We start from the raw sequence: 27,617 nt of genomic DNA on the forward strand, positions 1-27,617 counted from the left end.
GTATGTCTGGCTCCATGGAAATTTGGGACTGATGACTGCAGCAGAGGTTTCACCCTTGAAGTTTGTGACTGAGCAGAAGATAGCACAGGGAGGAATTATGTATTCATATATCTTTCTGTATCAACTAATAACAATTCAAGAAATCATTTTATGCTTGTGAGCGTTTCTTCCTTATATTAATATTGTAGAATATTTTCTTTAATGTTTCTTAAACCATTTTTATAAAGGTTTTATATGAGCATTTTGAAAAAAAAAAAAGGTTGTAAATAGTGTGAAGATACAAAGGTACAATTATTTTACAAATAGACAGTTGACCCTTGAACAACACAGGTTTGAACTACACAGGTCCACTTACCCTTGACAGTTTTTCAGTAGTAAATGCTAAGTGCTGCACTGTCTGTGAATCTTCGGATGCAGAGGAACCAAGGAGAGGGGGTTATACACAGATTCACCCCACCTTGCTCAAGGGTCAACTGTAAGTTCAAAAGTCAAAGTTTCCATCTGCCTTTCTCTAGAAATCATATCAATGGTTCAGTAATTATATTCCTCTAAATAGTTTTGCTATGCATACCTTAGCCAATATATTATTAGCTATAATAATGTGATCATACTATGTATTGGGATTTGCATCTCAATATTATCCTGAATAACTTTCCGTGTATAGATCTCTCAGTATTTGTTTGAATAACTTTGTTTATAGCTGTGCTGGGTCTTCATTGCTGTGATGGCTTCTCTCTAGTTGTGGCGGGCCAGCGCCTCTGTTTAGTTTCGGTGCTCAGGCTTCTCGCTTCGATGGCTTCTCGTATTGTGGAACATGCATGGGCTGTAGGGCACTCATGCTCCGGTAGTTGCGGCTTCCGGGGTCTTGAACACAGGTTTAGTCATGGCACGTGGCTTAGTTGCCCTCCGACACGTGGGAGCCTCCCACACCAGGAACAGAACCTGTTCTCCTGCACTGGTAGGCAGATTCTTCACCACTTAGCCACCAGGGAAGCCCCCTAGATGTCTCAATATTGATTGGAGGATTTATTCTTTATTTCTTAACATGTTGGTGGTTTTTCAGCAATGAAATCTTAAGTATGTTGTATTAAACCACAGATCTACAGGAATAGAGAAAGTTGAAAAACTTAAGGAAGGTTTAAGTTCTTAAGGAATACAGGTTTAATTATCTGTCCATGGAAAGAGACATTTCCTGGACTGGGAAAGGGCTGTTTCAGAGCAGTAGAGAGTGAGTGGTGGGTTTTTACTAGAAGTCATAACTCTGAGCGAGAGTCAAATGGAAGGACCTGATCCTATTATATTCTTCCACCCAGCCTGGGCTATAGACTCAAGACACCTGCCTGTTATTAGTGTCACAACCAGCTATCAAATTTTAAGAGACTCAAAAAATATTAGAACTGGTGGAGTCTCTGGAAGCATCTAGTTTGAGATGGTGAAGCCTGAGTTCTAATACCTCAGGCTAATAATACCTTAGAGAAGTGATTTGTCCCTGAGCCTAGTAACTGACGGAGAATAGACTTTAAATTCTCCTAACATCAAACCCAGTGCATCGAGATATTTTGCAGGGAGGATTTACCTTACTCTCAAAGGAGTTAGGAGTTGGGGGAGGGGATGGCTGGCTGGGAGGATTGGAGTAGTAAATCTAAAGAGGGACTGGGTGTAGAAAATGTTAAAGAACCAGTGCTCTCTAATCACATTGCTTTAAATATAATCAAAGGCGGAAAGAAAGTAATTGGAGACCTAGAGAAACTGCAACCTATTATAAAACAACATCCAGCCTATTAACTCTCGGAAGAGCTGATACTGCCTTCAGGCCCTTCCCTGGGGCTGTTGAGGACTCAGCTGACCCTAGAATTTGCAGGTGTTCAGTTAGCCATCAGGATATACTGCCCAATCAGAGATACAACACAAATGTTAGAGTTAAAAAGAAGGTAAAACACTTTACATAAACATTTAGTGGTAACAAATTTGGTAACAGACTTGAAGAATTATGATGATAATTGTTTTTCTGGATCTCGGTTTTTTTTCCTGGACAAGATGTGGGATCCTACGGATTGTTGTCAACTCTAGCATTGTCTGACTCTATGATTTATTTTTTGAGCTATTTTCATTAGAAATTGCATCCAACATTACAGGTGTTGTGATTCTTTTAGTTACCTATCTCTACACGGTCAGAACTACCCAATTGTTGTCCTGAAAACTATCACCCTACTGAACATTTCCTATGCCAACCGCCCCTTAAATTTAGTGAGTGAAATGTCATTTGATGAATTTCAGAGTCCTTGATCTCTCTTTTCTGTTCAGAAACATAGACATTCAATCATTTAAATAGACTCTTCCTAGATGACTGACTTTTAGTTACAAATCCTTCCACATAGCTGTGACCAAGAGCAACTCTTACTCTTAAATAAAGTAGGTCTGTTTTACAAATGGAAAAATAGAAGCAAGGAGCAGAAAAGACCTCAAGGTCACCATATACAAATCATAGGAGAACCAAGGAATAGAACTCAGTTGTGCTTTCTATTTTGTACGTTTATCTCCTTCTCCCAGACCCAATAAAGCTGACATTTGACAACCAAAATGCTCCCTCTTTATTTCTCTGCCCTTGGCGGTTTTCTTTCTGTCTGTCTTAGTCTCCTCCATTAAGACACTGGAATTCAGTCTGGCTTTAGGTTAGAAACAAAAGTTCCTTGTTCAGGTATGGTATGGCAATGAAGGCCTGAGAAGAATGTCCCCAACCCATTCATTCATTTACCTCCTGCTTATTGAACTTGTCTACTAAGTGTGGGGCATGAACCTTAGTGCTGAGAGTATAGTAACGAACCTGCAAAGGCTAGGGAAGAAGACAGGCAGCAAACATGAACAAATAGGATGTCAAGCAAGAGTGCTGTGAAGACAGCACAAATAAGGGGGGTGGGGGGGTGATATTTGGGATGGGCAGCTGGAAAAGGCCACTCTGAGTGAGAGTAGGGCAGAGACCTGTTGGCTAGAGGGAACCAGGTCCTGTGAATTTCTGGGCTTCCTTTCTCAGCCTCCTGGCAAGTGTGATTTCCAGGCAATGAATATTCCTCCCCGCTAAAACAAAAGGATGCTGGTTGGGGGCCTTGCTCTCCATCCTGCATAAGTTCACCCTTGACAATAACAATGCCTTTCAGACCGGACTAAGGTCTGTTGCATTCAGATTGAACTTTAGTAGGAAGTTTTTAACTGTCTCCAAACCCACTTCATCACTGAAAACACTTAAAATAGGCAATAAAGCTGACCGTAACTGTTGAAAATGTAACAAACAGTATTTACCAGTAACTATGTGAGAAGAAGCACACTTAGAATGGCAGACATTTAATACTAGTAAGTGTTGCTATGGCTTGTAGTTGGGAGGGTTCTGGGGCCTTGGCTAAGGTGTAGCTCTCCATTAAAAGCTTTCAAAAAGGAGCCACCTGACATGGCATTGGCCTGCTGATACTCCCTGTATTATGATAGTTTGGGTTTGATTTAAGTCAGTAATGGACTGCACACTGTCAGTTGATGACTTCCCTGACAAAGTCCAAACAGAAATGAAATAGGAAAAAGGAAATCTGACCTAGGTATTCACGACTCATTTCACAACTCCTCAGAGGAAAGTGGTCATCTTTGAAGTCCATCTCTGCCCTCTCACCAATCTCCATACAACCTGAAGGCAGAGGAGATCTACATTAGAACTGTTTGGGAACCATCTTCACAACTTGTGTTCTAGATTTACCAACATAGAGTATGTTTCAATAACAGATCCTGTTGCCTAAATCAGTGTTTCCAAGCTAGTCTACCAGCAGAGCCATTACCTTTTTGGGGGGCCTCTGCCACTTTAAAAAAGTAACTTAAAAAAAGCAGCTTCTCAGCTGCCTTGCTTTGCAGCAGAGATAACAGAAATTGGCCACAGAGTTATTTACTTGACTGCTCTATTTATAGCAACTTGCTTGTGTATTTTTAAATCACAGTTACAATGGGCTATTGTTCCGTTGTATACTGTAGAAACATATATGTTGCAAATCACTCCCAAAGAATCCTGAGGGTTTAAGGATTTTTTTTTTCCGAATATAACTTGAAAAAGAGGTAGGATACCCAAGGAACTGGTGACCATTTTAAGTTGCATTTTATAAACTGATAAAGCTCTTAAATAGTGCATCCTTTTCTCTCCCTTCTTTTGGCATATCGCCTTGTGATAAGGAGGCTATTGTAGAAATTAAAATTTGTAGTTTTGAAGCGACTCAGTCTTCTGCTGCAGATTGTAGTTTCTCTCTGGGCTTGCCTTGAGGTCCTGTTTTTGCTTCTCTTGGTCCTATCGGTAGGCAACTAATGCCAAGCTTCACTTTCTCTTAATGTACCTAGAAATATTAACAGCTCAGAAACAAGGTTAGCCATGAGTATGAGCATAGTCCTTGTGTTTGAATAATTATATTCACTTAACAACTCTTATTCATGTACTTGATTGAGTGCATCCCGTGACCTGGTTCCGTTTCTTTGGATGTTATTTACTGATAAAAATAAATCTGCGCTAAAAGCAGTAGGAATCTCTCCGAAATGCAAGGAAGGTCCTAAGAGGAGAATTCATATGTTAATGAGCCCTTCCAAGTGAGAACTTGGTTAAACGTGCCATTTGCTGACATCATTGTTATGGGCAGAGAGGAGATGATTTCTCTAAGAGGTGTCCTTGCATATGCTCCCAGCGTTTTCTGGCCCGCGCGTGCACCTGCGGGAGGGGGAAGTTTACATAAGCGCCCTGGGGTATTTGCATCTCGGCTTTAACACTCACTAGGGCTCCCGGGAATGGAGCGGGCGGACCGAGGTAGGTGCTCGAGCCACGAGGCTGGCCAAGTGGGTGGGTAACTTTTCGAGGAATAGTTCGTGCGCGGGACCTGTGGAGACCTGCCAGGGGCACGGTCAGCAGTGACAGTTCCTGGAAAGCGGGGGCAGCGGGATCTGGCCGGGTAGGCTCCTACTGCGGACGGGAGCGGGGAGCGGAGTTGGGCGGGGATCGCCAGCCCGGCGGCCGGCCCGCAGCGAGGCAAGGAGGGTGGGACCGTCAGGAAGCGAAATGGTTACTTTTTTTTTTTTTTTAATGCGGGCTCTGGTTACTTTTGAAGATCGCGGGCCCAAGAGCAGAGGGGAGACGGGTTTTTTCTTTCCGCGGTGGCGGATCCTGGAGAGACGCGGAGCTGAGGCGTGGGGGATGCGGTGGCCTGGGCGAGGCGACTCCAACACGGGAGAGCAGAGTCGGCGACGCCGGCGGGGACGAAGGATCTCTGGAAATCTGGGGGACTTCTTGCCGGCCCCCTCACGGCAGGTTAGACGGCATCTGCGGCTGAGGATCACCGCGTTGTACCGAAAGGGGACTCACAGGACCCGCCGGCGGACCGCGCGTCACGGCAGGGCGGGGGCGACCCCTCGCTGGCCGGGCGGGGCTGACACTGCGCGGCGACGGGGCCCCCACGCTCGCTGCCCTGCCCCTCGGCCCGCGCCCTGCTGGGGTCTCCTCCGGAAAGAGGGGCGCGGATGACCCTAAGGACATCCAGCCCTGTTTTCCTGCGGGAGCACCCGCGCCGGGCCGCCAGCCTCGGCCGGTCGCAGAGCGGGGGACGGCGAGTGCGCGCCAAGGGCTCCACGGAGGGGCTGCAGGCCGCGTTCGGCCCCGCGGCCGCAGGTGGGGAGCCGCCGTCTGGGTTCCGGGGCTCGATGGCGATGGGCGGCGGGGCTGAATGCTGAGGCTACGCGGAGGGTTTCGCGTCGGAGGCTGGGGATAGACGCGGGGACCCGCGGTCACTCGGTGCCGCCGTCCAGCGGTGGAACGAGTGCGGACCCCGGTGAGGAGGTCACGCTGCCCCGAGGGCGGCGCGGGGGCCTCGAAGGCTCCGGGCGTCGAGGAGCTGCCTTCACGGGGCTCTCGCCGGCGCCGAGAAGGGCTCGTCTCCTCGCCTCGGGATGTGGAGCTGGGCGTCTAAGTGCGGGAGGCCGCGGAGGCGGAGGAGCCCGGGCCCGAGTCGGACCCGCGGCCCGGGCGCCCCCTGGCGGCCCGAGCAGCCGGCGCCGCGCGGAGGGTGGGCTTGCGGGCTCCGGCTCCGGGCGTTCCTGAGGCGGACGCGGAGGGCCCGGCGGAGCCCCGCAGCCCGTCCCCCGCGGCCCACCTCGAATTAGCCCCCTGGGTTTTAACGAAGGACGGGGTGATATCCCCTCCTCGACTCCTCTCCCGCGGCCTTTTTAAAAACCTCGGGTTTTCACATTAATCTGTGTCAGTATAAGTCAGGCTATGTGTGGAATTTGTTTTTACAACTCGAGTCTTGTGACTTCTCAAACACTTTCTTGAAGTGTTTTCTCTGGAAACTTGTTTCAAATGAGGGTTGTGAGTTTCACAAAGAGGAGTGTTGTTCGGGAGCCAACAGGTGACGGGGTGAAACCCGAGTCTGTGTGTACATTGGAGTCAAGTCTGGCTGCCGTTTCCTTGGGCCGCCGTTGAAAATGGAAATTCAAAAAGTCAATAGGAGACTTGAATACGATTTTGAGAAAATATCTGCGACTCCCATTATGGAAAATAATGAATTCATTAGACAGCGCCTCGCGCCGCCCGCCTCACACCGTGGCCTGCCCTTTGGATTTTGCCTTACAGGCCGGCTTACAGCCAAATAACCTGACCCCCGAAGCGCCGCTCTGGCAAAGGACCGTGCTTTGTCATCAGGTTTCCTCCTTTTGTTAAGCAGTCTGTCTTACTGTCGTGGAATGTATTTGTGCATGAAATTAGCCTGCTTTGAAACCCTGCAGAGTGCCACATTTCCTCTTGGAAAAATAGATAGCTTCTTGGCACTGGTGTGGTGCCTGTCGGGCCACTCAGCTGTCGGAAAATGTACAAGTTGAATGGAGGTTTACCTGGAAAATACAGAAAAGGCCAAAGGGCTCATGGCCTGATGTCACTAATTGCTGGTATGAAGTCCTTTTAGTCAAGGAATGTTTCATAAGCAATATCTTCGGATACCTTCGTTTTTATTTTACAGTTATTGTGATTCATTTCAGAATAAGTACAATTGGGTTGGGCTCTGTTGGCCAGGACTTTCTTATTGTCTTTAGCAGACAATAGGCTTGAGTGCTCTTTATGTGAAAACTTAAAAGAGATTACAGTTTAGTAATGTTTGCTATGAAATTCAAATCTTGATTGTAATAGTTTTGAGACCTATGGCTTTTGTAGATTTCTGACTTTTTTTTTTTTAAGCTAAGGACACCATAAAACTAGGGTATATATATATATGTGTGTGTGCACACGAGCATGAGTGTGCTTGGATGTGTGTGTGTGTGTGTGTTGTAAACAATGGAAGTGTTACAGGATTCCCTACTACCAAATGAGTCTGTAGTTAAATTTAACTCACCTGCATATTTAGCCTGGCTGAATTAGAGCAGATCTTGAGTGGGTGTGTGTGACCCGAATCTTCTATGTACCAAGGCCTTGTTAACAAGCAGTTAAACAAAGAAGTTGTTAAGCAGCTTGTGGCCCACAGGATGACACTTAGCAGCAGGGGACACTTAGGGAATGTTAGCCCAACTGACTTCACAAATCAGTATCTGTTCTGGTTTCTGGTGATCAAAGGACTTTTAGCTTTCCTGGGCATGTCCACACCAGAAATAACTTTTTCCTAAGGATCCTGCAATGCTGCGGGTAGTCTTCTCATAGGAACTAAGGTGGAATTTCATTAGAAAAAGTATTTGTAATTAAGGGTATGACCTTAGACTTCATTAGTCAATGGCCAGCACTGAAAATTATTCTGTTTTCTATTTGCATGATTTTGATTTGATTCGGTGACTTGGTCCAAGAAAATGATGAATAATAGGAACCATACCAGCACTGATGCACAGTTATAACCTCGATGTGAATCTGATTGAACTCATTCATCTCAATGCTCTCAAATCCTCACTCCCTGCTGACTTGCCTAGACAATATTTCCGTATTGGTGCATTGTTTTTCAATCACCTAGGACTCAGAACCCTCTTTGACCCAGTTTTCCTCTTTCTTATTGGTTCCTTTTACTTTCTCTTCGCATGCTACTACCTTTAGGCTCTCTTGATGACGGTGGGCTAGTAGGCCCCTTCCAGGTTCCTTTTCTCTTCTCTGACCATCACTGTCATATTAATTGTAAGACCAAGAAGGGAAACTTCCTACTTATCTGCCTTTTGTCCTTTTCCTTGTCTATAGGGTTTAGTCCAAAGTCTTCTGCTTGAGATGTGCAGTTATTCAGTGGTACCATTGTCATCTTTCAGATGACACATTCAGAAGAATGTGTCTTTCAGCAAAACATTGACCATTTACTGCCTCTAGACTTTCATATGCTATGTTGACTTGTTAAGATTTTTAGGGAAAAATAGTAAAGGCTCGCTTATGTATATGTCAAGGTCAATCAAAATAATAATCCTTAACTATCCTAGAGGCAGCATATAGCTCAGTAGAAAATAAATGATCTCCAAGTGGCCAAAATAGCATAGCAAAATAATAAGGCAGTTTTTTAGTTTGAATAACACCTTCACATACTGTATTTTATCTTAAACAGTGATTGCTGTGCTTATGGGAGGAACGGTAAGCCCTTGTCCATATAATAATGGACAGCATAATAACAATAATTGACAGCATAATTATTCTATGTACTTGTGGACAAACTTTTCAAACTGTAATTGCCTAATTTATAGAACATTGAAAGCAACAAATTAAAGTCATGTGTCTGCTGCTACTGCTAAGTCACTTCAGTCGTGTCCGACTCTGTGCGGCCCCATAGACGGCAGCCCACCAGGCTCCCCCATCCCTGGGATTCTCCAGGCAAGAACACTGGAGTGGGTTGCCATTTCCTTCTCCAATGCATGAAAGTGAAAAGGGAAAGTGAAGTCACTCAGTCGTGTCCGACCCTCAGCGACCCCATGGACTGCAGCCTTCCAGGCTCCTCCATCCATGGGATTTTCCAGGCAAGAGTACTGGAGTGGGGTGCCATTGCCTTCTCCGAGTCATGTGTCTGGAGCCATGCAATTCTGGACATCAGCTCTGCATTGTGAGATATAGTCCTCAGCTCATCCTTGAGGATGGTTCCCAGGCTGTTCCCAGCTGGATGGCTGACTTAGAGCTCCTTTTGTTTAAACTCCTAAAACCAGTGTTCTTTACACTGTTCATCTTCTACTCAAAATGAAAACAAATGATCAGCCAAAGGCTAAATCATGTATAGTTTACACACACCACCAGTATTAAAGAAAGCAAGGAAATTCCAAATGAAATTTGAAAACATTCTTATCACAGCAGGTACTTAAAAAAAAGTTCCAGCTTTTAATGGAATGAATGTCAGTTGCCTTGTTTTTTGTTTCTCAGAACGATTCAGTAATGGTCCTTAAATATAAGGATGAATAAATGAGTGGAGTAGGTGAATCTGGAAAATAAATTTCATAAAGGACTCCTCCTTAAATGATTGAATTTGGGGAACAAGTGCCAGCTCACAGCCTCATAGCACCAGTAGGGGCTCCTGATTTCTGCTCTGTGTCAGACACCTGGAAAGATCCTGCCATGCTCCATAGACCGTTTACACATGCAGTGTGTGTGTGTCTGTCTTAGTGTCTGTCTGCCAGAGATTTTATGTAGATAACTAGATTTTATCTAGTTATTCTGACCTCACTCCAAGGGAGCTAGGAATGGTGGCCAATAATTTATCAATACTGTTTGCCCTTCAGGAGGCTGGAGTGTCCTGAACTCAAAAAGAAGATGAAGCTCCCCTGTCAGTGTTCAGTCTTTGTTACTAACGAGTTCTCATTTTGGATGTCACTGGTCAGCTTCCAGATGTATGTAATCAGAGTGAAAGGAACAATGCCAATTGGTACAACTCATTGATAACGTCAATTCTTTATGTTTGTTTATTTTATTCTTTAAAAACTGTCACATCCTTAGGCCATCTTTGGAAGGAAAATAGTTGCTGTTTGAGAGAACCAGGCCCCACAATAGCCTGAGGACTTGGGGGCGGAGCTATCTGAATGCCCAGGGCAACAAGTTGCCTTCCCTCAGCTCTGCTCCTTTCCCCCAGGTCAGGTGTTCTTTTGACAGGTATATGATGATTGAGAAGCCATACATCTGCGAGCTGTTTGTCTCTGAATCTTTTTAAATGGTGAGAAGTAGCTATTTAACTATCTTGAAGGAAAAAGGAAAAGAAAGGACAAAGCAGGGGAAATGGGATTCTTCCACTTTAGAATCCTCATCTTTCTAGGAATAAGCATCTCATCTCTCCTTACCCAGCCTCGGGCCTCTTTGACATGTTATTAGCTTTAAGATATTGCTTCCCCTGCACATTTACTTCATGGTCAGACTCAAACTGTTTTACTTCTTTTCTCTGCCTTATCAGACTTATTTACATCCAGAATCATAAAGACATTGGAGAGGTAGGGCCACTACTGGTTCATTTCTTTAAGGGGCAAACCTTGTGTAGAATTGGTTAATGCATGATTGCTGTTCACTTGTGATTGAGTTCATTCCATTTATTGCCGCATTTCAAGACCAGGACAAGAAACCTGCCTCAGAATAAGCACAGAATGTGATGATTTGAGCTATTCTGGCTTTTTATTCAATTTATTTTTGGCATCTAACATGGTATCTTGCACATAGTTTTATTTTTTTAAAATAAACTTTAAGATACCATGTTTAATTGTGGTTAAGTAAGAGAATGTAAAAAATATTTTCAAATGGTTCCCACAAAAGCATGTGTGTATGTGTGTGGAGGAGGAGGATAAAGCAGATGAAGCATAATGTAAACAATTGATGAGTCTGGGTAAAAGGCTGCCTAAATTTGTTCCTTACTCTTCTTACAACTTCTCTGAAGTTTGAAATTACAGCAAAATAAAAATTTACAACAGTAAATAATATACAAAATAAATATGAGACACAGGACAGGGCCAGCTTTGTCTGTGTAACTGTGGTTCTGCCAAAAAAAAGTTTTGTTTTATATCAAACCCCAAAATTCAATTTTTTTAAAATATTTATTTATTCATTTACTTGGCTGTGTCCAGTCTTAGTTGTTGGGTCTTCTGGTGCAGCTCAGCATGTGGGATCTTAGTTCCCCTACCAGCGATCGAACCTACATCCCCTTCATTGGGAGGTGGGTTCTGAACTACTTAACCACGAGGGAAGTCCTATTTCAATTATTATTCAACTTCCTTGCAGACTTGGTTTGTTGATCTGTTTCACATGATCAGTCTTGAGAGACAATACCTGGAAATAGAATGAATAGGATTTTCCTATTAGATCTAATTCAGCAATAGTTTCATGTTTGGCCTAAAAGATATTTAATAGTATTTTGGCAAAAAGCAAATGCAGCCACATGAAGATGTCATTAGGAAGACCCTTTCTCATCACCCAGAGCATAAGCAATGGCCAGGCTTCCCTCTTTTCTCTTGTGCTACAAAGTAAATACCATGTAGCCATGTAAATGTCTACATAGGGGATATTTATGAGATCAAGAACCCTCCTCAGCAGTCAGTTTCTTGCATATGATGTAGTCTGAGACAGTGATATACTTAACAGTATACTTTCTGGGTCTGCTGACAAGCACAGGTAATTTATAAAAGAAAAATCTGATTTAAAGTTGTTATGCTGTCAAGTAGAGAAAAAGTAGCTGTGGCAATACAGCATCTCTACCACTGTCTGGTAAGTAGGAGGTCACCGTGACTAAGCTGTACTTTTTTAATATTTGTTTTTGGACAGCTCTTAGACCTTACTAGTACATGTAATATTTTGTCATTTTAAGTAATTATCCTCTGATATAAAGGAAAAAGACATTCTCCAAATTAAAAGCTCTGAAACAACCCTTGGACTGCAAGGAGATCCAACCAGTCCATTCTAAAGGAGATCAGCCCTGGGTGTTCTTCAGAAGGAATGATGCTAAAGCTGAAACTCCAGTACTTTGGCCACCTCATGTGAAGAGTTGACTCATTGGAAAAGACTCTGATGCTGGGAGGGATTGGAGGCAGGAGGAAAAGGGGACGACAGAGGATAAGATGGTTAGATGGCATCACTGACTCGATGGACGTGAGTTTGAGTGAACTCCAGGAGTTGGTGATGGACAGGGAGGCCTGGAGTGCTGCGATTCATGGGGTCACAGAGTTGGACATGACTGAGCGACTGAACTGAACTGAACTGAAGCAACAGTTCATGAGGCCGTTGAATTTTTATGATCCTTTTGACTATATGAAAGTCTCCTTGAAATGCCCTCTCTGGGGGAGGTGGATGGGCCCGATCTGGTTATGTCATCAGGCATGTCTGTGCTCCAGCAGTCTGACTACTTCACAAATGAAAAAGCTCCACCCAGGAGGCAGCATGGAGTTGCAGGGGTTTAAGGTCACAAATGAACCGTGTTCTAAGGCAGCTGCCCTTGGGCAGGTGACCCATGGCCGATCACTCTGAGCCTCGGTTTCCTCCTCAGTTTTAAGCAGATACGCCCTCGTGGGGTTGTTTGATGTGGTAATCGGCTGTCACATCACTGATTATGCCAGGCTGGGCACAGAGGAGTGAGTGAGCTGTCAGAGTGCCAACAAAGGACACTGAGAGCCGCACCCATCTCACTCGTGCTCTTCAGCTCATCGCTTCACCATGAGTGCTGAATGACAGTTTGCAGCACAGTTTGAGGCGAGGCTGGTATGGCTGTGGGAGTTGCCGGCTGGAGACGCGGCTGGCACACCCAGGTGATTGGGAGCACGGGGACCGTGGCATCGAGTGCTGATTGCTTAGTATAGTATTTACTGTACAGTTGCCACCAAAGGCTGATCAGGAATGTAGCCATAAGAATAATTCAGCTCTTTGGCAATCTGCATCTTTGTGCTAGCATGGAAAATTCATTTGTCTTAATTTGTGGTGTTTTCTCTTGTTTTAAAATACAATGACATTTAATTTTTAGGTTCTGCTTAATGTTTATGTTCTTGGTAAGTCTGTGCAGAGCAGGTACCTTCAAGTCTCCCTTTTCAGCCATATTTGGCAAAGGACAGACATGCATAGTTCATGATTTGGGTTCAATAGCATTGAAGGCACCCTTTCTCCTAGTGGGGTGTTTTGAGTCATGAATTAAATTCTTATCCTCTGTTGTTCTCCCTTTGATATGCAGTTGTTATTTTTTTCAAAACAAAAGGGAAAGAGTAGATCCAAGAAGTGCTCTGACTTTCATTAACACATCCTTTTTTATTGAATGGTAAGAGGAATGTGTCGATGTTTAGAAAGCCTCCCCTCAGTTGAGCCATGAATGAAGTGCACCTGCGTGAAATGATGTCTTGTGTAAAAGGTCAGTTCCCCCCAGTGGTGGGGCAGGAAATGAGGTCAGCTTTACTTTTTGTTCAGGGTGAAGGAAAGTTAAGTTTATTAGTTGGAATACTGTCTTCTGTGTGGCATTACTCCTTTTTCTAATAAAGATTGTACCTTTTGGGTGCTTGGTGCCCCCCCCCCTTTTGTGAACTGTTAGAATTTTAAAATTTTAGTGTCCTTTGATTCATCAAAGAAAAGTCGTAAGTTTTCGTACTCATAGGATTTAATAGGTAACATGTTCTAACACTTGTAAGTAAGTAGCGTTGCACTGAGAGTGTCACTGACAAATGACTGTCAGGCTGACAGTGTTTTTCCTACCTGTTGAAGCAAATGAGAGGATCATTTAAAGCAGAAGAATTTTCAGAAGTCCCATGTATTAGACTTGCTGCAGTGTGACTAGACTCTGGCTTTTAGCTGTGTGACCTTGGGCAAGTCATTTCCTAGAAATATTCATTGAAAGGACTGATGCTGAAGCTGAAACTCCAATACTTTGGTCACCTGATGCAAAGAACTGACTCGTTGGAAAAGACCCTGATGCTGGGAAAGATTGAAGGCAGGAGGAGAAGGGGTCAACAGAGGATGAGATGGTTGGATGGCATCACTGACTTGATGGACATGAGTTTGAGCAAGGTCCGGGAGTTGGTGATGGACAGGGAAGCCTGGCATGCTGCAGTCCATGGGGTCACAAAGAGTCGGACACGACTAAGCAACTGAACTGAATTACCTGTAAATTTCTTTTTTTTGTTGCTGTTGTTGGAGAGAAGTATAAAAGGCTGCATCTGATCCTGAAAGTCTTCTATCTTTTTTTCATCTTAGTGACTGGGAATAGGGGATGATTTTTAAGAACCAGAAGTAACTCAGAAGGGACATGCGTGGTGATAACAAAGTTCTTAGGCTGTAGGTCAGGACTGCTGTCTAAACACTTATAGGCCTTCATCTGAGGAGACTTTTCAGAGCTGGGTTTATACCTCATGTGTCCAGCAGCAGGTTGAGAGCATGTCACACACAGTAGGTGGGTGGTGGTGTGGTAGTTTAGTCACTAAGTTATGTCCCACTTTTTTGCAACTCCATGGACTGTAGCCCACCAGGTTCCTCTGTTCATAGAATTTTCCAGGCAGGAATACTGGAGTGGGTTGCCATTTCCTTCTCCAGGGCATCTTCCTGATCCAGGGATTGAACCTGGGTCTCCCTGCATTGGCAGGCAGATTCTTTACCGACTGAGCCACCAGGTACTACAGAACTTTTCATTTGAAAGCCTGCCATTAACACAGTTCAATGCTTATAGTCACCGCGCTGGATTTTATTTTAACCTAGTGCTCAGATTCAGTGACTTTCTTATGAAGGAACTCATTAATGAATGTCTGGCTGACTGTAGCCCATGGATATAAAGGCTTGTGAATTTAATGTGCTGTGTAAGAATTTAACTGTGCTGTTTCTTCTCCCTGAGTAAACGAAGTTCAGTGCCTCTCAGACTTTATTGGAAACTTGAAACCTAAGCAGTGTGGCCCAGCCGACCCACTCTGTACTGGCAGGCAGCATGCCTCCGCTGGGAAGATGGGTCAGGAGATGCTGGGAAGCAACTTGGGTGGCTGGAGCAATCCTTTCACAGCGCATAGGAGCGGACAAGGCGGGAGGCTTGAACCCAGCTTCTTCCTACAACTCCTGGGCTCCGCAGGGATTCATTTGTGGGAAGTTAGTTAGCAGTGCAATTTTCTTGAGAACTTTTTTAATGAACAGTGTGTAGAGAAGTACCTTTTAAAGGCATCTGAAGATAAACTAGTTTGGCTGAGCTGCTAACGGGCCTCTTTCCGCATCGTGCAGCCGTAGTTTTTAAGATCTGGGGGCCTGAGGGTGGTGACACTGGTCATTTGGTCCCTTTCTCTGGGCCCCAATGTGTGTACATACGTGTTCAATAAAAGCTCTTGGAGGGTAAGAGTCATGACTTCAGATTCATCTCTTTGATTGTCTTATATTGCTCACAGCAGCCACGGTCTGATGTCCTGTGACTGAGAAGCCAGCTGTTGACTCTGTTATGATGCCTTTGGAGATGGAGCCCAAAATGAGCAAACTTGCCTTTGGATGCCAGCGGAGCTCCACATCGGATGATGACTCGGGCTGCGCACTGGAGGAGTACGCCTGGGTACCCCCAGGCCTCAGACCCGAGCAGGTGGGAACCACATCGTCCACTTTTCTGGTTTTCAGTGTGATTTAAGGTCTTTGGTGTTCTGTTTTTTAGTGATCAGACGTCACTGCCTCAGTGACATGCTGTGTCCTCGGGCCTTACTCTTTTTTCTGATGGTTTTGCTTTTTTAAGTCACACTTAGTTTCTCAATGAAAGTCTCCAATCCCTTTCATATTCTTGGGTCCAGAAGGATGCCGTTTTTGCCCTGATGAGTGAAACCCAGAGTGCTGCCTTTGCCTTTGTTATGTGGATTTCTGACTTAGGTGTCCCTTTGGAGAGAGTGGGAGGAATTTACTAACCTTTTGAAAAACTTCAGTAACAACAAAAAGGTAATGAAAGAAAAGGGGAAAGTTTCTCTGGCAGTTCTCTGCAGTGCCTGGGCTTTGGAAGAGAGGAGACAGAGCTGTGAGACCATTTCAGAGTCACTGCTTAAATAGACCTTTGATAACCTTGCACAGGAAAGATTCTGTCACCACACCACGTGAATCGGAAAAAAAATTAAAGAGCTAATTTTGTGCTTTGTTGTATTGTTATTTTAAGGAAGATGAGAACATTATGTGTACCTGTTTTTATCTTCCCAATATCCTTATAATGATGAACTTGTTAAAAAATTGCTGGTGACGGACACAGGGGCCAAGGTAGTTTGAAACAAGGGGAGGCAGTTGGGCTCCTGAGTTACGGTTGTGTTTCCCGTTTGGTGGGCACCCCCTTGAGAAGAGGGGTTTCCGATTCATCCTGGGCCTCACACAGTGCCTGGTACACACATAGCTGGTGTTTAGCATTTACAGCCCTACAAGCTCTGGTGGCTGATACACTGGGACATGGGGGAGAGCTGGACTCCAGGTAGGAACGCAGTGTTTCGACAGACCTTTAAGAGAGAGCCCTTTCTGCAGCTTCGGAGGGTAGGTTTGTGAGATCTTGAAATATTGAAGCAGACAGGCCCCAAATTCCTTAGTCTTCTCATTTCTTGAATCATTTTCATTCTTCCTCAGCACTGCAGCATCCTTTGCAGCATTCATTAAGGGGTTTCCTTTAGATACAACAGAAAGAAAAAAAAAATTCAAACAAAAATTGAGTTCTTTCAAAATGAACTAAGTACAGCTCATTATAGCTTCCCTCCAGTTGTTTGGGGGAAATTGACTCCAGGTATTTAGAAAACAGCACCCATGGAAGCAAAGAAAGCTGAAGCTTGAGAGAACCTGATAAGGGAGAGTTTACAAAGTTTAACAGAATAGCTTTTGTCTTTGCAACCTGTGAAATTCAGAGAGCAAATCCAGTGTGTTTGTGTAGTGGCTGGATTGTGGACAGTGTCACACAGCCTGTGTGGTCACTGCCAGTGTTCACTCAGCACTCTCTTGGCTGACCCTAGGGAGATCACTCAGGAATGGTAGCATTAAATGTGCATATTTTATGGTGTGTAATTTATAATACCCCTGATTGTTACTACAAATTACATTCCTGAAGAGCCCTTTAGCAGCTGGGTGCTAGCTAACTGGGGGTTTGCACGTCTTCTGGCCTGGCTCAGCTGGTCTTCTCATTAGCGGCCAGCAGCCACATCCTGTCAGAGGCTGGAGCCCTACCTAAAGGGCAGGGTAACTTCTTGGGGTGGACTGAGCTGAAGTGTTCGCTTCCTGTGTGCTGACCTCCTCCTCCCTCTCTCCCTCAGATCCAGCTCTATTTTGCTTGCTTACCAGAGGAAAAGGTTCCTTATGTTAACAGCCCTGGAGAGAAGCACCGAATTAAACAGCTTTTGTACCAGTTGCCACCACATGATAATGAGGTAAAAGAACAGGAAGAAGGCTAATTAGGAAAAAAAAAAAAATCCACCCTCAGCGTTGTGATGCCTCCCATAAACTTTAGACTCTTTTGCCTTTCTTCAGATAAAATTGGGCTGGAGAATACAGCTCTCCATTCTTCAAGAGAGAAAAGAGTGTCAGTGCAATAAACTTAACACAAGTTCGTTTTTTATAGTGTTTGCAGCCACCCACCAGTTATCAGGAACCTACAGATTCCTGCAATTTCTCCACCCCTTCGCCCAGTCAGAGCTGAATGGGGCTTTGGGCCTGCAGTGGGCTTGAGTGCCTGTAGAATGTATAATGAAGGTGGCAGGTAACCAGTTTAAACCTTTTGAAGAAAGCTTAATGCCTTAGGTTTTTTTTTTAGCATCTCTGCTGATAAAAGTTTAAATTAAACTTTTCATCCTTTTTTTTTTTTAAAACAAATAAAGGACTTCTGCAGCAGTCCAGTGGTTAAGACTCCATGCTTCCAATGCAAGGGGTGTGGGCTCAGTCCCTGGTCGAGGAACTAAGATCCCACGTGCTGCATGGTGTGGCCAAAAAAAAAAAAAAAGACAGACAGACTATTCCTTCAGATTGCATTTCACTTTTGCTAGAGAAGCTGCAAGATTTGTTGTCGTTTTAAAGGTATGGGGTCATTTTTAAAACTAGGGATTCATGAGGGCAGACCAGCTACACTTGCTGTTTTATTTCCTGAGACTCAATTCTGGAAATAAAAAATTGGTGAGGGAGGCTGTGTACATCAGAGGGTGCTTCTGTTTCCTTCTGTGAAGGTGCGGTACTGCCAGACTTTGAGTGAGGAGGAGAAAAAAGAACTTCAAGTGTTCAGTGCTCAGCGGAAGAAAGAAGCACTAGGAAGAGGCACAATTAAACTTCTGTCCAGAGCAGTAATGCACGCCGTGTGCGAGCAGGTAGCGAGTTCTGGGTGGAGGGGTGGTGACGTCTTGGATCAGCTGCGGGGAGAGGTGGGAGGAAGCAGATAGCCAGGCCAGCATCGGTGTGAGCCCTAAAAACCCAAAAACTATGAGAAAGAAAAGTAACGTAGCTTAATATTAAATGGGGATTCATGTTTGCAACTGGCCACACTGCTGTGTGTATGGGGGAGGCAGCCCCTTAAGTAAACATGGGGTGAAATCCTAAGGTCCTGGCATGGAGGGCGGGGCTGGGGTGTGCCTCGTGTTCACAGGGACATAATATAGACGTTCAGGGCCTTTACTGTGCATTCTTAGAGCAAGAATATATCCAATAGGAGGCCACCCCTGGAAAACCACTGCGAGTGTTCTCGGTGAGCAGTCCAGTGCGGTAGGTAGTAAAGCCGAGGCATGTTCATTCCAGTGGAGAGTGAGAGTTCTGCAGTGAAGAGCTGTTTAACCACTAGAAGGAGGGAACAGAAATGAGTTTCCCTGAGAGATTTGGGATTGAGTGTTAAGTGGAAAAGGCAGAGACTGCAGTCATTGAAGAAGCATCGTTTTAAATTGAAATCCATTTGTTTTTAGTGTGGGTTGAAGATAAACGGAGGTGAGATTGCAGTGTTTGCCTCTCGAGCGGGCCCGGGAGTGTGCTGGCACCCATCCTGCTTTGTCTGCTTCACGTGCAGTGAGCTGCTGGTCGACCTCATCTATTTTTATCAGGATGGAAAAATTCACTGTGGCCGGCACCATGCTGAGCTGCTCAAACCCCGGTGCTCAGCATGTGACGAGGTAAAAAAGTTCATCCCTTAACACTGGGAAAAATAAGCTTCTAGTCAGCCAATATTCCACTGTTCACACCTCAGCCAAATAGAAGTCTCTGCTGCGTATGCTGTGTGTATATAGTTTTAAGATAACCCTGTACAGTGGTATAATGGAAACACATGCGGCTGATGAAGAGAAGGCAGCAGGTGTCTTTGTCCACTGACAAGAATGTCCTTGATGGATTGTGAGAAAAAAGCAAGTTGCAAGAAGAGTGTGTAACTATTGATCTTACTTTTGTCAAAGAGGGGAAGAACAAGACTGTATACATATTTGTAAACACTCAGAAACAGCGTGTAAAGACATACACTGAGTTCACAGTGGTTAACCCCTGGAGCATGTGTGGGAAGGGCTGGTGGTGTAAAATCAAGTTTTTCTACCTTAGGCTTTTTATTTTTAAGTAATTTTAGATTTACAGAAGAGTTGCAAAAATATCATGAAGAGTCCCTGTATACCCTTCTCCTAGCTTGTTAATTATCTTATGTAATCATGGTATATGCATCAAAACTAAGAAATTAACATTGTATAATATTTTAACTAAATCATAGACTTTATTTGGATTTCTTCAGTTTTTCTACTCGTGTCTGTGTTTTATTCTGACACCCCATCCAGGGAACCTCATTGCATTTATTCGTTATATCTCCCTAGTCTGCTTCAATCAGTAATAGTAAACTTCTTATTTTTATTTTTGTATATTTAAGTTTCTTCTATGATGTGCTATTTGAAAAGTTTTTGAAACCAAAAATATGGAAAAATCAAAAAGTCCTTAATCTGGAGATGGCCACCAGGTCCGAGGAAGCATTATCTGCATCAGTGCTGTTCACTCGTGCAGCACCCAGATCACTGTAACTGGTGGCTCACAGCCACTTTAGTGAGTTTTGTTTTCTTTTTTTTCTATTAAAAGGTACACAGGCCACTAAATTATTTCAGTGTTAATGTGTTCTTTGCCAGATTATGCCTGCAAAGTGTGCTTGAGGAGCAAAAATATGACCAAGTGTATTACTCCAATGTAGAATTCTGTAAGCATGCACTTGGTTTCTCTTTTTCAATGTTTTCAATTTCTGTTCTTGTTTTGTAGCTACATCGAGTTACATGTAAGCTTGGGGCTGTAAGAAACAAAAGATCCAGTGCCTGTCAGTTGCCCAGAAAACATGCATTTAACCTGGCCTTTAAAATCATTCAAAATGAATTTCTTTCATCCTGTGGTTTCTTGTTTCTCTTTAAAGATAATTTTTGCTGATGAGTGCACAGAGGCTGAGGGTCGGCATTGGCACATGAAACACTTCTGCTGCCTGGAGTGCGAGACGGTCCTGGGCGGGCAGAGGTACATCATGAAGGACGGCCGCCCATTCTGCTGCGGCTGCTTCGAGTCCCTGTATGCAGAGTACTGCGAGACGTGCGGGGAGCATATTGGTGCGTCTGTGGCCCAGCCTGCTTTGCCACTTACCCATCACTCTGTCTCTGATTATCCAGTGTTTTTTTCTTTCTTTTTGTTTTTGATGGAGGTACAGTTTATGTACAGTGAAATCTGAAAGATTTAAGTGTTTCGGTTTGATGAATTTTGATAAATGGATGTAGACTGGATTCTCGTCTCCCCAGGTAGTTGTGATCTGTTAAGTCCCCATGAACATGATTATCTAATACCTAGCTACTGCTCCTGGAGATACAGTGAGTTAGTTCCTATGAGCCTGTGGTTGAACCATTGTCATAAACCAGTCAAACAGATAATCTTGTTTCCTGTGTATTTTGGTTTAAAGACACCTTATTTAATATATGTTGTTGATTCATTAAATCGAACTCACAGTCAACAGCCCTGTACCACCTGCTTGGACAAAGCTCATCTGACCCGTGGATTGCCTCTGTGAGGCACGTCACAGCCTTCTGTGCTGAGCCACACTAGACAGCACTTCAGCTCTGTGCTGGGGCCATTTCAAACAAAATCACTAAGAGGAAGTGCAAACGTGGGAAAGAAAATGGGCCTGTGTGAGGTGTGAGCACTGACACGAGAGGCAGCGCCCTCTCTCCTCAGCTGGGAGGCAGCAGCATCCCTTGACTCAAAGTTTCTGCCACTTTGCACATGTCTGCAAGTGACCTGGGAGACTCTGCAAGGATTCTGGAACTAAAAAGACATTTAGCACAGAGATCAATTTATAAATGAGAATTAACTACACCTGTGTAAGTCCCAGCTCTATCAAGATCCAGGACAGCCTCATCACCCTCAAAGGTGCCCTCATGCCCACAGTCTGTCTTTTCTTCTTCCTCTGTGTCAGGGCGGAACCATAACTTGTGATTCTTTCCTTTCTCGAAACAGGTGTGGACCACGCACAGATGACCTATGATGGGCAGCACTGGCATGCCACGGAGGCCTGCTTTTCCTGTGCCCAGTGCAAAACCTCTCTGTTGGGATGCCCCTTCCTCCCCAAACAAGGCCAGATTTATTGCTCGAAGACATGCAGCCTCGGTGAAGACGTGCATGCCTCCGATTCCTCTGACTCTGCATTCCAGTCAGCTCGATCAAGAGACTCCAGAAGAAGTGTCCGGATGGGCAAGAGCAGCCGGTCAGCAGATCAGTGTCGTCAGTCCCTCCTTTTGTCCCCTGCTCTGAACTATAAGTTTCCTGGCCTGTCAGGCAATGCTGACGACACCCTCTCTCGGAAGCTGGACGATCTGAGCCTTTCCAGGCAAGGAGCAAATTTTGTCAGTGAAGAATTTTGGAAAGGCAGAGTAGAGCACGAAACCCCCGAAGACCCTGAAGAGTGGGCCGAGCATGAAGATTATATGACACAGCTCCTCCTCAAGTTTGGTGATAAAAGTCTCTTTCAGCAGCAGCCCAGTGAGATGGACATTCGAGCCAGTGAGCACTGGATAGCTGATAACATGGTTAAAAATAAGACTGAGTTGAAGCAAAACAACCAGAGCCTTGCAAGTAAAAAATACCAATCTGATATGTATTGGGCACAGTCACAAGATGGACTAGGAGATTCAGCTTATGGCAGCCACCCGGGCCCTGCGAGCAGTCGAAGACTCCAGGAATTGGATCTGGACCATGGGGCTTCAGGATACAATCACGATCAAACACAGTGGTATGAAGATTCCCTGGAGTGCTTGTCAGACCTCAAACCAGAGCAAAGTGTTCGGGATTCTATGGATTCTTTGGCTTTGTCTAATATCACAGGTATGTAATCTGGGGATTATGGGGTATTTGAAAAAGGAGCCACTAAAAAGTTTATGCCAAAAGTTACAGTTCAGCAACCAGTAGGGGCTATGTTTTTTAAAATGGCTGACCATGGGAAGGAAGGTGTTTCAGTTAAATGCTACACACTGTAGCAAAACAACAGTGTATTAAACAACAGAGACACCACTTTGCTGACAAAAGTCTGTAGAGTCAAAGCTATGGTTTTTCCAGTAGTCATGTATGGATGTGAGAGCTGGATCATAGAGAAGGCTGAGTGCTGAAGAACTGATGCTTTCAAATTGTGGTACTGGAAGAGACTCTTGAGAGTCCCCTGGACAGCAAGGAAATCAAACCAGTCAATCCTAATGGAAATCAATCCTGAATGTTCATTGGCAGGATTAATGCTGAAGCTGAAGCTCCATACTTTGGCCATCTGACGCGAAGAGCTGACTGGTTGGAAAAGACACTTATGCTGGGGAAGATTGAAGGCAGGAGGAGAAGGGGGCAGCAGAGGATGAGATGGTCCATTGACTCAATGGACATGAGTTTGAGCGAACTCCAGAAGATGGTGACAGATAGGGAAGCCTGGCATGCTGCAGTCTGTGGGCTTACAAAGAGTTGGACACAATTTAGCAACCGAACAGAACAGATAGCAAAGCAAACACTCACATACATGTATGCGTACATATAAAATACATTTTCAGTACAGTCTCTGGAGACAGGTATTGTTATCCCTGTTTTGAAGAGAAGAGATGAATTTATTGGGATGATGGAGTCTACATCTGTACTTGAAAGATATTGGACTCTTTGGATCATTCTGTATGAATTAAAGATACTAAAATCAATATGCATACTCCATAAGCACAGAACATTTTTTTTTTCCTGAATTGCCCTGTGGCAATAGATAGCTCAAAATTAGCTAAGTCTTTTTTTTTTTAACCCAGATTATAAAATAATTTCACTTTAATGTTTTCAAAACACTTTTGTATCAGTTATCTACATTTCATCCTTACAATGACCCTGAGAGAGTGGATATTATTGCATTTTACAAATGTGGAAAGTTGAATTACCAAGAGACTAGAGAATTCCCTGGCGTTCCAATGGGTAGGACTCAGTGCTTTCATTTCCATGACCCGGGTTCAATCCCTAGTTGAGGAACTAAGATCCTGCAAGCCACGTGGCGTGATCAAAAATACAAAAACAGAACACCAAAGAAACCAAGATGCTAAACGCCCAACTTTATATAAGTATTTAAAGATAAGGTTGATCCTAGACCCCAGTCCTCCTGAATCTTACACTTGCCGCAAGTTTTGGGTGCGGTTGTTGCTTGGTGAGTTTCATAGTTCAGCGAATGACACTAATCCTTTCATAAAGCTTACGTTACATTATAACATAGGCAGGAAAGGTTTGAGCAGCTGCCAGGAGGGCCCCAGGCCACGTGCTGGGCACAGAGGGTTAAGACAGCTACCCTCCTGACTTCAGCTGGGCTTGTCAACATTAAAGCCTATAATTAAGGGGACTTAAGGAATGGTGGGTAAGACTAAATACTAAGCACCTCCTGTTTGCTAGACCATATGATAGGTGTTTCAACATTTAAATATCAAAAATAGGCAACATTTGGTATACATTGTTTTATTGCTGACTTTTCTTGACAATGATAGGCTCAAAAACAGGCTTTATTTAGAAACTGGGAGGCTATGTAGCCACCAGTTGACAACAGTTCACAGCATTCCCTGTTGTTGCTTACCGTCAGCTGGGTTATGTCCATTTTGCTTAACTTGCCTGAGCCCTGTTATAACAAGGAGCACATCATCAGTTTTGAGCAAAGTTTTAAAATGAAATTAACCTGGAAGTGGAATATTAGTTTATGGATTGATGGAGCAGAAGATTGGATAAAGGCCTGGGTCAGGGGGTTGGCAAACTTTTTTCCATAAAAGGCTAGCTAGGACTTTCGGGACATCATAGTCTTTGTTGCAACTACTCAACTCTACATTGTGGAAAAAAACCATAGGCAGCAGAGAAGCAAACAGATTTATCTGGCCCAGTGAAACTCTATCCACACATAGGCTGTGAGCTGGATCTGGCCCTTGGGCTGTTCGACTACCAGTCAGGCTGTGAGCTGGATCTGGCCCTTGGGCTGTTCGACTACCAGTCCAGGTATAAGAGAAGACTAGCGTGGGCGTAAGAAGAGGGCCATAATAGTGGCCGTGTGCATGCAAAGGGAAGGACTGCTTTGAGAGAGATTCAGATAAACAGCTGCGTTAATGGATTGAGAGACAGAAGCTTCTATGTGTCATGTTAATAAATTAATGACAGAAGTGTTATGAAGAGATTTTAGTTTGGCTGCTCATCCCATGGGCTGTAACTCATGTTTGGCCCCCAAATGGCTGGGGCTTATAAGAGATGCTGGGCCACTTGTTTCAATGATAAAATTCATACCTCTTCTTGTTTAAGTATATATGTCTCTTGGTTTTGCCTAGTGATTATTCATCAGATATTGAAATTCAAGAGACTGCACTTCAAAATGCTTCTAAAGCTTGTTGGTAATCACTGTCAGAGTGTTAGGATTATTGATGGTCACGTCTTCTCTTGGCTTTTTTTTTAGGGGCTTCAGTGGATGGAGAAAGCAAGCCGAGGCCATCGTTGTATTCTCTGCAAAACTTTGAGGAAATAGAGACAGAAGATTGTGAGAAAATGAGCAATATGGGGACTCTGAACTCTTCCATGCTGCACAGGAGCACGGAGTCCTTGAAGAGTCTCAGTTCAGAGCTGTGTCCAGAAAAAGTCCTGCCCGAGGAGAAGCCGGTTCACCTGCCAGTGCTCCGAAGGTCCAAGTCTCAGTCCAGGCCACAGCAGGTCAAGTTTTCAGATGATGTCATCGACAACGGAAGCTATGAGAACATCGAAATCCGGCAGCCGCCCATGAGTGAGCGAACTCGGAGACGGGTGTACCATTTTGAAGAGAGGGGACCCAGGTCACACCACCATCGCCGCAGGAGAAGTAGGAAGTCCCGCTCAGACAATGCCCTGAACCTTGTCACAGAAAGAAAATACTCTCCCAAGGACAGGCTGCGGCTCTACACCCCCGATAACTACGAAAAGTTTATCCAGAATAAGAGTGCCCGGGAGATCCAGGCCTACATCCAGAATGCTGACCTCTATGGGCAGTACACCCACGCCACTTCTGACTACGCCCTGCAGAACCCGGGGGGGCCGCGATTTCTAGGCCTCTATGGGGAGGACGACGACTCCTGGTGCTCCTCCTCCACCTCCTCCTCCTCTGACTCGGAAGAAGAAGGGTATTTTCTTGGACAACCAATTCCTCAGCCCCGGCCGCAGAGATACGCCTACTACACAGACGACCTTTCTAGTCCAACTTCTGCACTCCCCACTCCTCAGTTTGGTCAGAGGACAACTAAATCCAAGAAGAAAAAGGGACACAAGGGCAAAAACTGTATTATTTCTTAATGTAGTAGCTGCGGAGATTGTATTTAAACTTAGCCATTAACCATCTTAAATCATATCTTTTTTCTTCCATAGGAAAGTTGCTAAAATAGATTCAAGTGCTTTGCCCATGTAAGTGAGACCCCGACTGCTGTTTACAGTGTCAGATTCACCTTTGGAAGGTGTGATTTCTCCACTTACCCTCCTTGGATGGTGCCAGGTAGACATGACCTTTTGTGTCTGTTGGGTGCATCACAATTTGATACAGCTGCTTTGGTCTCCAAACCTCAAGAGATCCGTAAGAAGCTGTTGAGAGGTGATTGGATGGGGTGTTGATTTTTAGACGGTGGAGAACTTGAGCCACCTTTGTCAAGCAATAGTGTTTGTCATTTGTCTGCACCAGGTTGACCCAGGTCCTGACGGTCTGTCCAGTTGTGTGGCATGCACGTAGTCATGTGACCCAGCCAACACTGTGCATCCCCTTGTGCAAGGCCACCTCCTCCCCTTCCAGCCCTTATTAGCCAGGTAAACATTATATTAGCTCCAGCTACAGATCGGAAAGAACATTGCTATTTATAATGTAGTATTTCATAGACTTAAGTGTATTCCTAATTTAACGGTGCAAATATTAATGTACATACTGTACAGTTCAGATTTTAAAGCTGATATTTTTATATCCCTGAAATGTAAGATGTTTGTTACACTGCAGTGCTAGATTTGTTAGGGAACCAGAAACAGCATTTATGGATGAAATGATTGCTTGTATCTTAGTCAGGGTTTATAAGTTTAGATGGTCAAATTTATATTGCCTAGTGATGGAAAGTTCTTTTTTTTTTTTTTTCCAATTTTTCAATATTAAAAAGGCTCTGTATGCATGGTGGGGCTATGTAAATACTCTTTAAAACTATGGCCCTATTAATCTTACAAGTGTTATTTATGGGTCAAGCAATGTAAACTGTATAAATGTAAAAACAAACAAAAAAATCTTCCCACACATACCCCTGGAATATATGGTTAAAAACAAGGAGAAGCTGTTTGGGTGAATATTTTTTTCTTCTTGGGGATGGCAGGGGGTGCCTTTCCCGTTTTCAGCAAGGTAGTGATTATCTCAAGGAAAGAGACCAAAAAACTACAAGCATCTGCTCTCTATGGCAGAGTGCTTTGTAGGTTGATTCCTTTTCACCCCTCCCTTCCAGCTAATTCGTTGGCCTTTAACAGTAGTTTTGAAAACCGGGCCTTCTGGTTATGTTTTTCTTTTAAAATCTTTAAATTAGAGGATTCTGTGCTGCTGGCTGCTTAATCTGGGGTTCTGTTTCAAGGGGGAATTACATTGGATTTGAACTGACGAGCTAATACTTCAATGTGGGTCATTCTTGCACATGTTTCGGTCCTAACTTAGTGTCCTAGTGGTATCTCAGACCTTTAGGAAGGTATTTAATAAATGCTTAATCAATAACAAATGACCTTTCTGAACAAGCTCTCTTCAAACGCATCCAGATTATGTTCACTTTGCTGCTTTGAGTAGCCTTGCTGTTCTACCACTAGCAGACCAGTGTTTGACTCCTGCACGTCCACTTGCCCTGCTAGCCTGTATGAAATAGTAACTGAGGCACAGAGGCAGAGCTGCCCACGCGTACTGGTGTGGGAAAAGCTGCTGGGCCCTGGGAGGGCAGCCCTGAATCCAGTAGGAAAACCAGCGGTCAACAGCATCCCCTGTACTCACCCCTAGATAGGGCAAGGCTTGGTATTCAGGCTAGACAGAGCCCTTCAGAAACACGCCAGTGGGGGAGAGCTCTTTTCTCAATAACTTCATTATCATCTCCCTGTTCTGATTCATTTTAAAAACAGCATTGCAAAGAAAATGCACGCACATGGTTTAAAACAAGCGAAAGACATGGAGTACCTCCTTTCCACTCCGCTTCCCTTGGTTCCCCTCCCTGGAGGTAACCACTGTTACCCATTAGTTGTG

At 44.3% G+C, this 27,617-nt stretch overlaps 1 protein-coding gene across 6 annotated transcripts in view; it reads left to right on the forward strand.

The window, feature by feature from the left end:
* Positions 1-27,108, forward strand: part of PRICKLE1 (prickle planar cell polarity protein 1) — a 113,799-nt gene extending 86,691 nt beyond the window's left edge. Inside the window, exons 1-8 of one of the 6 annotated variants that reach the window (XM_061416405.1) lie at positions 4,655-4,822; positions 15,304-15,488; positions 17,170-17,283; positions 18,073-18,210; positions 18,796-18,999; positions 20,256-20,442; positions 21,341-22,204; positions 24,810-27,108. In XM_061416405.1, coding sequence (XP_061272389.1) covers positions 15,354-15,488; positions 17,170-17,283; positions 18,073-18,210; positions 18,796-18,999; positions 20,256-20,442; positions 21,341-22,204; positions 24,810-25,672 — 2,505 coding nt within the window. In that variant the 5' untranslated portion in view covers positions 4,655-4,822; positions 15,304-15,353 and the 3' untranslated portion in view covers positions 25,673-27,108. Of the gene's footprint in view, positions 1-4,654; positions 4,823-5,231; positions 5,321-15,303; positions 15,489-17,169; positions 17,284-18,072; positions 18,211-18,795; positions 19,000-20,255; positions 20,443-21,340; positions 22,205-24,809 lie in introns of those variants that run through there. The other 5 variants (XM_061416407.1, XM_061416409.1, XM_061416406.1 and 2 more) reach the window with 5 other exon arrangements.
* Positions 27,109-27,617: the final 509 nt, after the last annotated feature.

Source organism: Bos javanicus, chromosome 5 (genome assembly GCF_032452875.1).
Source record: "Bos javanicus breed banteng chromosome 5, ARS-OSU_banteng_1.0, whole genome shotgun sequence".
Classification (NCBI taxonomy): Eukaryota; Metazoa; Chordata; class Mammalia; order Artiodactyla; family Bovidae; genus Bos; species Bos javanicus.